At 38.9% G+C, this 12,899-nt stretch overlaps 1 protein-coding gene across 1 annotated transcript; it reads left to right on the plus strand.

Annotated features, from left to right (window-relative positions):
* The first annotated feature begins 709 nt into the window (after positions 1-709).
* On the plus strand, positions 710-7,656 carry LOC103064670 (primary amine oxidase, lung isozyme-like). The gene is made up of 4 exons (XM_088131972.1): positions 710-2,285; positions 4,689-4,974; positions 6,538-6,667; positions 7,372-7,656. The coding sequence occupies exons 1-4, from the start codon at positions 710-712 to the stop codon at positions 7,654-7,656; spliced, it is 2,277 nt and encodes a 758-aa protein (XP_087988098.1).
* Positions 7,657-12,899: the final 5,243 nt, after the last annotated feature.

The following is a 12,899-nucleotide window of genomic DNA, read 5'->3' on the forward strand; positions in this document are numbered from 1 at the left end:
TAATAAATGATTCTATAGACTAGCTATGAATGATTAATAATTGTTAATTGATAAGTACACAAGTATATTTTGAATAGATATGAGAATTTAAGATTATGAAAGGGGCACCAACGAGTTGGTAACTGGTTGACACACGGTATAAAATGGAAGATGTTTTTTTTTATGCTTTTCTATGTTCTTGTTTGTTTATGTATGTTTTGTGTTTGTTGTAAAAAATAAAAAATTTTATTAAAAAAAAAAAGATTTCAAATTGCTGCCTCGTTTCCAAAGCAGCCAATTGCCACTCACCCATGGGGCCTTGCCGCCAGCTGATTGGGTATAGGGGACAGAGGGAGGCAGGAAAGAGGTTGGGGATATGCCCATGGAAATAACTTGACCTGGACTGACTGTGGTGGCATGACAGTGCAGCAGTGCTGAAGCTACCACAAATTTCCCAAATTTCAACCCCTTGGTTGGAATTGTTGCCCTATGATGCACCGTTTCACCCAGTTGAAGGTTACAAACATCAGAGTTTAGTAGTATATAGATGTGAATATACAATTGTTATCTCTGCATAGTTTTTGGAGTGTTTTGTAATTGGAAGGAATTTATACTTGTGAAACTTACAGGATCAACGAGTGTTTTTAATATTTGTGTCCAGGACTAAAACATATAATTTTAGGATTTAACAAAGTCTTTTCTCTATGTGTTTGTCTATAGGTTTGGGAAAATGAATTCGAAACTGATTTATTCTCTCCTAGCAATATGCATCACCATCATTGTCATCTTAGTCTTGGTTTTCCAAACTAGAGGAAAAAAACCCATGGATTGTGGGAGCTCTTCCCAGAAAATGGGGCAAGAGGAAGGTGGTCAGGATGCTGGCAGCCAGGTATTTCAAGATTTAACTCCAGAAGAGATAATGCAAGTAAAGATGTATTTGCAATCCAACCTGGGAGTGCCACTGGTAGAGACACCTCAAGCCAAGCCATCAGACAACTGCATCTATTTCATTACCTTGCAGCTTCCTCCCAAAGCAGAAGTATTACAATTCCTAGACCATCAGGAATATAGGCCACCACGAGAAGCTCTGGCTGTGGTCCATTTTGGAAATCAGCTGGACCCCAATGTGACAGAATTTGTGGTGGGTCCACTTCCAGAACCAACATATCATCAAGATATCACGGTAGAAAAATATGGAAGAAAACTGCCTTACTCTAAAAGGTTTGTTTTGACAAATGAGTTTAATGAAATCAATGATTTCTTAAAGAGGAATGAATATCCTAAGGCTCCAAATTTCATGCAAAAGGTTCTAAATTACAATGGAAGCAGTTTTGAGTATATTCATCAAATGCCACCAGGGCTAAAATCCGGAGATCGCAAAATGTGGGTGAGTCTTTTCCAGAATGTGATTGGCTACTATTTGCATCCAGTTGGGTTTGAGGTCCAAGTGGATCATAGTAGCCTGGATGTTTCTCAGTGGACGGTAATAAAAGTATTCTATAATGGACAATACTTTGAAGACATGGAAGACATTGAGAGACAATTCAGTATGGGAAAGGTTATAGTAGACAAGGTTAAAGAAGCCTCTCCTGATGGGGGATACTCATCACTCAAGCAGAGGGTACCACCAAAACATCCAGGCCCTTTGCAATATGAACCTCGTGGATCACGCTATAGAATTCAGAATAATCAAGTCACCTTCATGAGGTGGAGTTTTGCCTTTGGAATTGATGCAAGCATGGGGCCCCGCATCTTTGATGTCAGGTTTAATGGAGAAAGAATAATCTATGAGTTAAGTTTGCAAGATGCAAGCAATATCTATGGCTCCAACAGTCCCACATCCATGTCGATCAGATACATGCATGCCAGCTTTGGACTTGGATCATTTATCTTCCCACTTACCCAGGGACTAGATTGTCCTTATTTATCAAATTATTTGGACTGGCACTTTTTCCGTGATACTTCATTACCTGTTAACCGTAAAAAGGCGATCTGCATCTTTGAGCAGAATGCTGAGTTGCCCCTACGACGACATTATGAAAGTATCCAGTTCCCTTTTTATGGAGGCTTGGCAGATTCACATCTGGTGTTCCGGACTATATCTTCAGTTGGCAACTATGACTTTGTCTGGGATTTTATTTTCCACCAAAATGGAGCTGTTGCTGTTAAGGCCCATACCAGTGGGTACATTCAATCTGCTTTTTACTTTGGTGATGCCAGAGACTTTGGCAATAGAGTTCAAGAATGGGTGCTGGGAGTAATTCACACCCACAATATTCACTTCAAAGTGGATCTGGATATCGGTGGTAAGTAGGAATACTGTTTGTAACTTTCAAGGAAACCTATGGGTTCTTTGCCCCAATTTGGCTTGCTCACAATCATTCTAGAGACTGTAAAAACTATAATGAAGACTCAAGAGCATGCTTGAAATAGGTAGGGAACAGAACTAATCTCTTAGTAATGTTATTTAACAATTTAGGAGAAAGCTTTTTTTTTTTTTAATTAGCGATATTTATTTCATTACCGGGCTACTAACAAAACAAGTACAATACGCACTGTCCTGATGACAAGAAAATAAAATCATTGGCCACTCAGCAAAATATCATGGCATCAAACTCATAGTAATTATGCCTTCATGCATTTCTGGGGCTTGAAAATGTGAAATGATTCCAGAATCAGCACTTTTGAAATCCTTGCTGATGTCAACCAACTTGAACTGTTGGTTAAAGGTGAATCTGGAAATGGGTTGCTTTTCAGATGGGTATGGAACTGGAGGCTGGTTTCAGGGAACAGGAAGAAAACTAAAAGACTGTTACAGATTATTTTCCCACCCACGCCCCACCCTTGAGCCTTGAAGTTTTTAAAAAAATGGTGCCATAAAGTGGTCATTGGTTATTCCTGTCCAGCAGTTCAGTTTTAAGGAATCATTACAAGTGCTTGAACTGGTCGAGCAGAATAGTTATTGATCATTCCTCCCAAAGTAAACTTGGCTATGATTTATTCTGTAAATCAAGCAGGTCCAGATGTCATGGACCAGGTCCCCTCAGCTTTAGTGTCTTTCATATGGGCTGTTGTTCAACTCTCATAATCCCAAAGTTAGCAGGGCCTGATATGGAGAGCTATGTTTTCAAAAGTCTCCACTGAAATTTGTCATCAGGAAACATAGTGCATGATTTCTCTGAACTTCTTGAGGGGTAGAAGAAATTCTCCATCAAAGATCATGCAGTTCAAACAATGGTCACCTGGGTCAGGAGGTTCTCTTGACCTTGTTTCTGATCCAGCAAGATCCAATGGGTAGCTGGAATTGATTTGAAGATTTAGTTGAAGGCCTGAAAATAGTTCAGAAAATCTGTCATATATTATTGATATATTTGCCACAGGGTGGAGCTGCATACAAATCTACCATTTCCCAACAAACATACTGTTTAATAATATTTTTTGGGTTCATTTCCATTTCCATTTCCATTTCTATTTCTATTTCTTCCTTCCTTTCTCTCTCTCTCTCTCTCTCTCTCTCTCTGTGTCATGCAGAGACATTCTCTCTGCCATATTTTTTTAGCATTGAATCATTTTAAATGCTGCTGCTTTCTGGACCAGGATCCCATACAACTCCTCTGCCTCTGCTAAGTACAACAAAGTGGAAGGTGTCATAGTGTATATAAACATTCCTTTTATGAAGTTCATGTATTTCCTGATAGGGTACGGCACACACTGTGTGTCCCTTTTTCGCCCCCTCCATCCCCACTGATCTTCATTGCTGAGAACTGGTAGTGAGGTTTTCCTGCATGCTGAGGCTGCAAATGCATGAAAATTGTAGCCTAATCCCTAAAGTAGGGCTACCATAGCTTTAAGGAACAACAAATGTCCTCAAAACTCTTTGTACAAAGCAGGAAAACTCTCCTCATGTCTGGCCTCACCCATTTGCCTTAACCCCCCAACCATCGTGATCCTCAATTACTCCAAAATATTCTGGAGGATCCTCCAGAAGAAGTGAATGCACTAAGATTACAATCTGGAGGTAGCCAAATCCTTGGACCAAGCCAGCATATAAGCTATACATGGATATAATGGTCCTGAAATTAAAAAATTCTAGGCAAGGCCTCTTCTCAAGTAGAGGAGATGAATGTGCAGAAAACCTCACTTTGCCTAAAATCCAAAGGGCATTGTCAGGGAAAGGCGTGAGATTGTGTCACCTGTCCATTTATATTGTTTACACACACAAACACACACAAACACATAGATATATTATATAGATATTTAAAAGATGGGAAGCTGATGAGCTGCAAAACAAAGTTCCCACCTTGTTTCAGCTACACATTAATGAGTAAATAAAGGAGAATGCAGAATCTCCCTAAATGATTTGTTCTAAGAATACCTGAAATGTGAGTTACGCCAAATCTCTAATCCAGTTTTCTCGTTTTTGCTTTGTGTCATTTTCAGATGGTGTCATTTAATGAATGAGCTGCTGTTCGCTCATCTTTGCAGAGTTTGTTTTTTCACTCTGACTCAGTTTGTCCATTTTCAGTCTGGAAAACTAATTATGCTTACTCTTATCATAATTTCATCTCTGTGTCAGGCAGGGCTTTATTTCAGAAACAACTTTGATTTTAAGAAGCTGAAAATGCAACAAGAGTGGTCTGATCTCTCTATATCACAATTACTGCAGAATTGTACAAAAGTACAGTTACTGTGCTTGTTTTCTTTCTGAGGTGTGAACAATACCCTGGTTGGCAATGACATGGCTTTTGAGACAGTGCAGGCCCCTTGGAGCCCAGAACATAAGATCCATCGAATGAAGATGGTGAGGAAAGTTTTGGATACCGAGGACAAAGCTGCATTCCGCCTCCGTGACAACGTGCCCAGATACATGTACTTTGCTGCCAACCGCACCAATAAGTGGGGCCATGAGCGAGGCTATCGGATCCAGATAGTCAGCTTCTCTGGAGACCATCTGCCAGAATCAGATCCCATGGAGCCAGGCCTCAGCTGGGGTCGGTAAGTGCCTGATTTCTAGCTGCAGAAAGAAAATATATTTACCTATGTCTTTGGGTTTCAGGACCTTGAATAATATAGGCAGGAAATCTACAGTATATAACCATCTCTCTGCTTTCTTTCGGCTCCATTCTGGATGACGGAAGGGTTTAAAAAGTCTGGATAATGATCAAACATTTGCTAAGCAAAACCTTAGCCTCAATTGCTGTGGAACATATAAAGGAACAAAGCGCTATTCAAACTGTGATGACTTTCTTCTAGTTCACATTCCTCACTACCAGTCATAACAGATCTTTCAAGACCTGTTTCAAGGCCTCTCCTGACCTGTTTCCAAGACTTCTTTTTATTAAAAGTTAACTAGAGGAGTCTGGAGATAGTCTTTGTGGCCTGGAATACATTTTTTAGCTTGTTCTGTTATGTCAGCTATAACCATGTCTGTGGTAGACAGACCTAGCTACTGGTGGCCATGCATAAGTTGCATAAGTGGTCTTGTGGTTCTGCAAGTCATCTATGGACATACACATGGCAGCTTTTGAGCGTTCTTTGTTTCCCAAGGACTGGACTGACCCCAGTGTAGCAAATCTGTACAAAATACCTTATTGCAGCACATACCCTCCCCAACAACAGACTACTGCCCTCCACCTATCCTAGGACTTGCGAGGTGATGCTGGCATGGAAATATGTCTTTAATACTCAGTCCTTTGATACTTAGTTCAAGCAAAGGTCTATAAGTCTGTAAAGTGGCATACGAACTTTGCCTCCTTCCAAACGTTCTTACATAGTTGGACTGAAATGCTGTTTCAGGGTGGTTGTTCCTCTTCCAGTTGGCTGCTCCTGTGCTCCTGGCAAAGCTCCAAGCTCCAGGCAGGACTCTCACCAGCATGTGCTCCTCACCATACCTTGTGGTCCTTGCAGCTGAATGATAGTGCTGTTGCCTGCTTGTAAAAGCCCCCAATCTTCAGGCGTCACCTCCTCTTCCCCCTCTGTATGCCATTTGCTTCTCACCTTCCCTCTTACATAAACATTCCTCACTCTGTCTTAGCATTTGCTTTTGTAAGTTAAGAGCCTGGTGGCTGAGGCAGTCCTTGGACATCGGCACGTCCTTGGAAACACCAGGGTGTGGCTCAATTTCCACCAGCAGCTGGATCACCAGGTTGGATGCTTGTGAGTAAGGTTTGAGTTAATGAATGAAGGTATGAGGGAAATGGGGCGAGAAGCATTCCTGTGTGGCTGCAGCTACTTTTCCCAACCACAGACAGCAACCCCAACTTCACTCCCTCACACAGTTCAAAGCTAAAATCATCTCACATCTCATATCTTCTTTAACAATGAGTTACAACAATGATTGTTCCTATATTTTTTATAGTTGGGCTGTTCAAATTTATCTAAACGGAATAGCATTCTGTCTTTACATTACCTTTGCCTCCTTCCAAAAGTTCTTACATAGTTGGCTTACATAGCTTTTCAAGGCCTTTGCCTGGAAAAATAACCTCTGAAGATCTTTAAGAAGAAAAATAATAATTAATAAATCTCAATCTCTGCAACTCCTCTTGTTTTGCTTTTCAGTTATAAGCTAGCTGTTACAAAGAGGAAGGAAAATGAACCAGTCAGCACCACTGCCTACAATCAGGTTGACCCATGGAAACCTCCCGTGGTCTTTGCTGACTTCATAAACAATGAGACTATTGTCAATGAGGTAAGTGAAGACGAACCCAACATAGCACTGAAGCACCTTGGAGGTTATTATTCCACAGTCTGGTGCTGTCCAAATGCATTGGAGTTTACGTCAAACATATTTGGAAGACATCAGAATAGGAAGGTATCCTGTTGGACTGTCACCCAAAGCTTTTTCTGGAAATAGGCAAATGCTGCTAAGAGTTTTAGCAGCACTTTCCCTTAGGGAGGAAAAACAAAAACAAAAAACCCAGATATAGTGATCTTCAGGATGCTTGCTCAGAGGAAAACTGGAAAATATAAATTCTCCTGCAACCAATGTTAGTTTTCCTGTTTGCATTCTTGTTAGCTGAGGTAATGTGACCTTGGAAATTACACTGAGGCAAACATGTATGCATGAGATTTATGCCTTACACATTGCATTTGTTTTTAAGAAAAATGGCTTTTTACTACCACATCTGATAAAATTCTGGAGATGGATATAGTCTCTGTGCTAATAAGTTTCTATTCCCAGTTTTCCATTTCTACACATCCCTACTTCTGAGTAGACAAGCATAAAATTATACTGTCAGATTATGCCCCCCCCCCATTTTTTCCAAACCATTTTTCATCTGCTGCTTTAATTAGGAAGCTTAGCTTCTCTGAATCCACGCCTGTATCATGTTTTTAATTAACAGGTCTTTTTCCTAAGTTAACAAAATAATATTGTCCATTTCCCTTTCACAGGATCTGGTTGCCTGGATCAATGCCGGTTTTCTGCATATTCCACATGCTGAGGACATACCCAATACAGCAACCCTTGGGAGTGTGGTTGGTTTCTTTTTGAGACCATACAATTATTTTGATGATGACCCTTCCATGTATTCTCCAGACAGCGTCTTCTTCACTGGCCTGCAGAACCCCACTTCCTGCGATGTCAACCAACTTGCATGTCTGCCTAAACTAGCTACATGTTTACCTCATTTCCCTCCTTTCTCTTTTGAGGGTTTTCAAAACATGACAACTTTGTAATATCTTCTACTTTTTGACAGGTGAATAAGAAATTGGTAACAAAAGAGGTGAATATGTGTAGCGCAGGGTTGAACTGTGGGGTCCTTGGGGTTCTCTGAGCTTGGTTCTTATCTTGCAAATGTTTCATTACCCGGCTAGGTAATATCTTCAGTGCTAAAATGGGATGGGGTTTGCTCTCTATTTATGTGCTGTGACCTGCCTTGCCAGTGCTGGTGGGGGTGGGGGTTTTGTTTTGTTCCTCTGTTAGTTGCTTGATTAGGGTATTGTTTACTGCTTGCTTGTGTGCCTGGTGGTAATCTCTGCTTATCTGGGTGATGGTTGCGGCTGAGGAGGTGTTCTGGTCTTTTGTTTTCTTTTCTATTGTCTCTTTTGAATAGTGTGTAGATGCTGTTTATCTCTATGTGTCTGTTAATTGCTGCCTTGTCTGAATACTGAGCTTCCAAGAATTCCCTTGCATTTTTGGATTTAGCTTGGTCTAAAATGCTGACAGTTTCCCAGTTAAAACAATGGTTAAGTCTGTCCATGTGTTGCGAGATTAAGGAATTTTCATCATGTCTTCTGACTGCTAGTTGGTGTTCATGGATGCACTCTACCAGCCTTCTGCCTGTCTGTCCTACATAGCGTTTGTTACAGTCCTTACACTGAATGTTGTAGATGACTCCTGTTTTTTCTTCTTGTGTTACTAGGTCTTTTGATTTACTTAAGATATTTTGGAGGACTTTACTTGGTTTGTGTGCTACGGAGATGCCATGTGGTTGTAATAGCCTGTTGGTGGTTTCTGAGACATTTCTGATGTATGGCAGTGTGATCCTTTTCATAGCTTGTGTTGGTTGTGTTGTAGTAGGTTGACTGGTCAGGCACTTTTTGATAAAGTTGCATCTATATCCATTTTGTTGGAAGATGTTGTATAGGCGGTCTGTTTTCTTTTTCGACTGTTTTGGGTTGCTGCAATGCATTTGTGCTTGTTTGAATAATGTTCTTACACAGCTCCTTTTGTTGGAGGTTGGGTTGTTACTGTGTTAATGGAGTACTTGATTAGTGTGGGTTGTCTTCCAATAAACCTGGGTTTCTAATTTCCTGTTGTTTCCTCTGCTGATGAGGATCTCCAGGAAGGGTAGCGTGTTGCTAAATCCAAAAATGCAAGGGAATTCTTGGAAGCTCGGTATTCAGACAAGGCAGCAATTAACAGACACATAGAGATAAACAGCATCTACACACTATTCAAAAGAGACAATAGAAAAGAAAACAAAAGACCAGAACACCTCCTCAGCCGCAACCATCACCCAGATAAGCAGAGATTACCACCAGGCACACAAGCAAGCAGTAAACAATACCCTAATCAAGCAACTAACAGAGGAACAAAACAAAACCCCCACCCCCACCAGCACTGGCAAGGCAGGTCACAGCACATAAATAGAGAGCAAACCCCATCCCATTTTAGCACTGAAGATATTACCTAGCCGGGTAATGAAATGTTTGCAAGAAAAGAACCATGCTCAGAGAACCCCAAGGACCCACAAATTGCTAACAAACAATGAATATGTACTGTAGGCAGGTAATACTGAGGAGTTTCTGCCCAGAATTTTTGAAATCAGAATTTTAAACTGTCCGCATGTGTTATATGTATTTTTTGAGCTGTATTTGCAATAATACTTTTTTTTTCTTTTTCTGCTTAAATATTCTAGGCAGATGGAAAAGTATAATTTACCTTTCTTGCTAGTCTTCTACAATTTTCTTCTTCTTTCTCTCTTCTTCCTTCTGCAGCGTTAAGGGATATTTTTGCCTGATTATTCTTACCCTTTTGTCCACTGTCTTCAGGGAACTCTGGTGGAATGGAATTCTCTGGGGATTAAGAAGAAACATATGAAATGTTTGCCAAACATTTTCTTTTGTTAACTGTGGGAATAAACTCATAGTATGCACGACTGACATTTTTAACTGGAGAGAGAACATTTAGAAATACATACCCTGGTATTTACTGGTTATAATTCTCCCTTCCTTTTAACAACGTTAAAAGGCTGATGTTAGAATTGAAAATTAGCTCTCTGATCCACTCTGATCCCCTGTTCTAGTGGAGAACAGGGGTGTCTGTGGAGAGAGAGGTCAAATAATTCAAGATGATGTCAGCAACCACACAAAGCCCTGAACTTTTTTTATGGAAACAATAACAGCTTTGATTGCCCGGTTGTGTCCACTATTTTGATTTTTTTGATTCCTGTCCTTGCTGATGCCTCTAGAGAAGGCTGTCTAGCTTTGGTAAATTATGAAAATTAAATTTGATGGTTTGATTAATTTAATATATTTTGATTTAATGCACTTCTGTATTCTTACAATATATTTTAAATAAGAAAAAAAAATAAATAATTGTCTTTTCCCTCTGAATGACTAATTCTTTGAAAGATTAAAGTTGGGCACTTCCGATGAGGCTTCATGGCAGATGTCCTTGAAGGAGCGGGTAGAGCATGGCAGCATAGATTGGCAGCCAGATGGTGAACTCTGACTGGCAGACTTTCCTGGGAAAAAGGAGAGATTATGAGATCACCTACTTACACTCCATACATCTGCTCCTCATGAGTAGACTGCAAGAACTGAGGTTTTTGCAGTCAGCTCATGATTTGAGCGTCTGGGAGTCAAAGGATTTCAATCAAGCTCACAATAGTAATGCAGCCTATATGGACAGAAGGTTTACATGAGCCTCATCTTTTAAACACTTCTGGATGTAATTAATTTACAGCTAAAGAGGGATTTTCTGAGCAGCAGGATAAGATTCCACTTGGGGAGTTATTATTTTTTTCTGGATTACAAAGGAATAAAAAAAAGTTACACTATGGAGATGTTGACTCTAATGCTGACTGTATCTACAGAGTGCCATTAGAGACTAAATTATTAAAAGCACAGGAAGACAAAAGATATTAAAAAGGGCGGGAGGGGAAAGCTTGCCTTTTCTTTATCCCTTGTTTGAGACACTTTCATTTTTGGATCATAATATCATAATGGTAACCAACAGAAAAGCGGCAAGAACAGAGAGGAGGAGAGGATCGCTAAGCAGCCTGAAGAGCGAGGAATTACACCAGATTTGCTTCAGAAATTATTTGAGCAAATGGGCCACAGATTAGAAGCACTTGATACTAAATTGACAGCGTTTGAAAAAAAGAATGGATGAAAGACTTGTCAAGATGAAAGAGATGAAAGAAGAAGTTAAGATGGAAAGCTCTGTAAAACAAGTGTCTGGAGAGGTAAAAGAATTAATGACAAAGTGGAAATTTTAGAGAGTAAGATGGAAGTTATAGACACAGAGTTGGAAAGAGAACTAGATAATCTGGCTCTACTAGAATTGAGAGAGAAGGAATTTTGTTTGAGATTTAGAGCAATCCCAGAGGTTTCTGGTGAAGTTATTAGGGAAAAGTTTATTAAAGTCTTGGCAAATTTTTTGGATTGGGAAGAGGAGGATACAGAGGCAGAAACTAATAAAATATATAGAATAAATTCAAGATTTGGAAGAACAAGAAATGCTGCAAGTGATATTTTGGTGCACTTTGTAAGGAGGAAGACAGGAGATCAAGTTTTGCAGCAGCATTTTAATACAAGACTGAAGATTGATAATACAGATATAACTGTCCTTAAAGAAATTCCTATCAGAATATTACATAAGAGAAAAGAGTATATTTTTTTAAACTGAGAGATTAGAGCAGAAAAAGATCCCATTTAGATGGGACAAATTGAAAGGTGTGATTTTTTACTTTTAAACAGCAGAGGTTTTGATTGAATTCTGTCCAGGAGGCAAGAGAATTTCTAGAAAATTTTAAATAGGAATTGGAGCAGGTTCAAATGGAGGTATCAGAGGAGACTACACAAAAACTCCAACAGCTGCAACAGGAAACTAAAAGGGATGATACTGAATTAGGTGCTAAAGGTATCAATTTTTTAAAATTTTTGGCTTGATTATGGATTACAAATTTTTAACATGGGATATAAATGGAGCAAATGCTCCTCAAAAGAGAAAAAAATCATGGTTTGAATGATGGACATGTAAAAAAAGCTAGAAAATTCTGTATTCAAATACATTCACTGATTCAGAGGATTTTAAAGATTAATATACAACTGAAACCAGAGGTTTTTCTTTTGGGACTGATGGGCAAACATTGGGGAAAAAAAGTTATGGAACTTTGTTTTTATATATGATATCTACAGCAATATTATTGTATGCACAAAAAATGGAAAGATTTGGCATTACCCACAAAGGAGGAATGGTTGGTGAAGATGATAGAACTTGCTATGATGTCTAAATTGACTTCTTTGATCAGAGAAAAGACAATACCTGCATTTATTGCTGACTGGAAACCCCTTATAGACTTTTTGTGTGAAACAGAAAAAGGAACTTATGATTTATGGTTTTGAGGATTAGACAGAATAGATTATAGAAAGAAGGGAGCTATGTTGTAACCATAGAGTAAGTGGTAAATTTATAATTCTACTTATAACTGCTGTAAAGAAGATTGGAAGCTATTTCTTTGTATCTTTTCCCTTTCTTTTCAATTTTTCTTTTTCTTTTTCCCCCTTCTTGTACTTTTAGCTTTCTGTTCAATTTCTTTTTTCTTTTTTTCTTTCTCTCACTTTATATTAGTTTGTGTTAGTTTTTATCTTCCTTTTAAAAAATATTTTCTATTATCCATCCATCCATCCATCCATCCATCCATCCATCCATCCATCCATCCATCCATCTATTATCCGAAAGGTAAAAGTTGGCATTTTGCTCACCACTGAAACTTTATTTTTTTCCCTAAAATCTCAGCTCTAGTTGTCTTATTGGCCATTTTTTTTAAAGTCTGTAGCTATTCTTGAAAATGATCTATGTCTTTCGGAAAAATAGGTATATTCTCTAGAATACCTTTTTTCTTTTTTTCTTTTTTTTGTCTCCAGATATCCACTAAAGTTAAATTCTCCATCAAATCAAAAACGGTCTTTGGTAATTTACCCTGGGTAGTTTTGATTTTCTTTTCAGATCTTCTGTCTACTTGTGGAGGAACCCTAACCCATTCCAATCTCTCATCAAAATCCAGTTCTCATATGTAAAATTTAGCAATTGTTCTGTAAGTCTTTAATAAAAACTTGCTTTATTTTCATTTGGAGCATAAAGTCCCAATAAAAGAGTTTTAAATCCATATAGTTCAATTTCCACCTCCCGAAATCTAACTTGTTGATCAGTCAGTATTGACTGTGGTTTTAAATGTGAGTTGATATAT

The sequence above is a fragment of the Python bivittatus genome, unplaced genomic scaffold (genome assembly GCF_059951505.1).
Source record: "Python bivittatus isolate LINGU-HERP-01145 unplaced genomic scaffold, Pbiv_v1 ctg000980_np1212, whole genome shotgun sequence".
In the NCBI taxonomy this organism is placed as follows: Eukaryota; Metazoa; Chordata; class Lepidosauria; order Squamata; family Pythonidae; genus Python; species Python bivittatus.

Coding starts and splice junctions, on each gene's coding strand:
- LOC103064670 (XM_088131972.1), top strand. CDS start 710: ATGAATTCGAAACTGATTTATTCTCTCCTAGCAATATGCATCACCATC. Junction 4,975..6,537: donor CCAGGCCTCAGCTGGGGTCG/GTAAGTGCCTGA, acceptor TTTGCTTTTCAG/TTATAAGCTAGCTGTTACAA. Junction 6,668..7,371: donor ATGAGACTATTGTCAATGAG/GTAAGTGAAGAC, acceptor TCCCTTTCACAG/GATCTGGTTGCCTGGATCAA.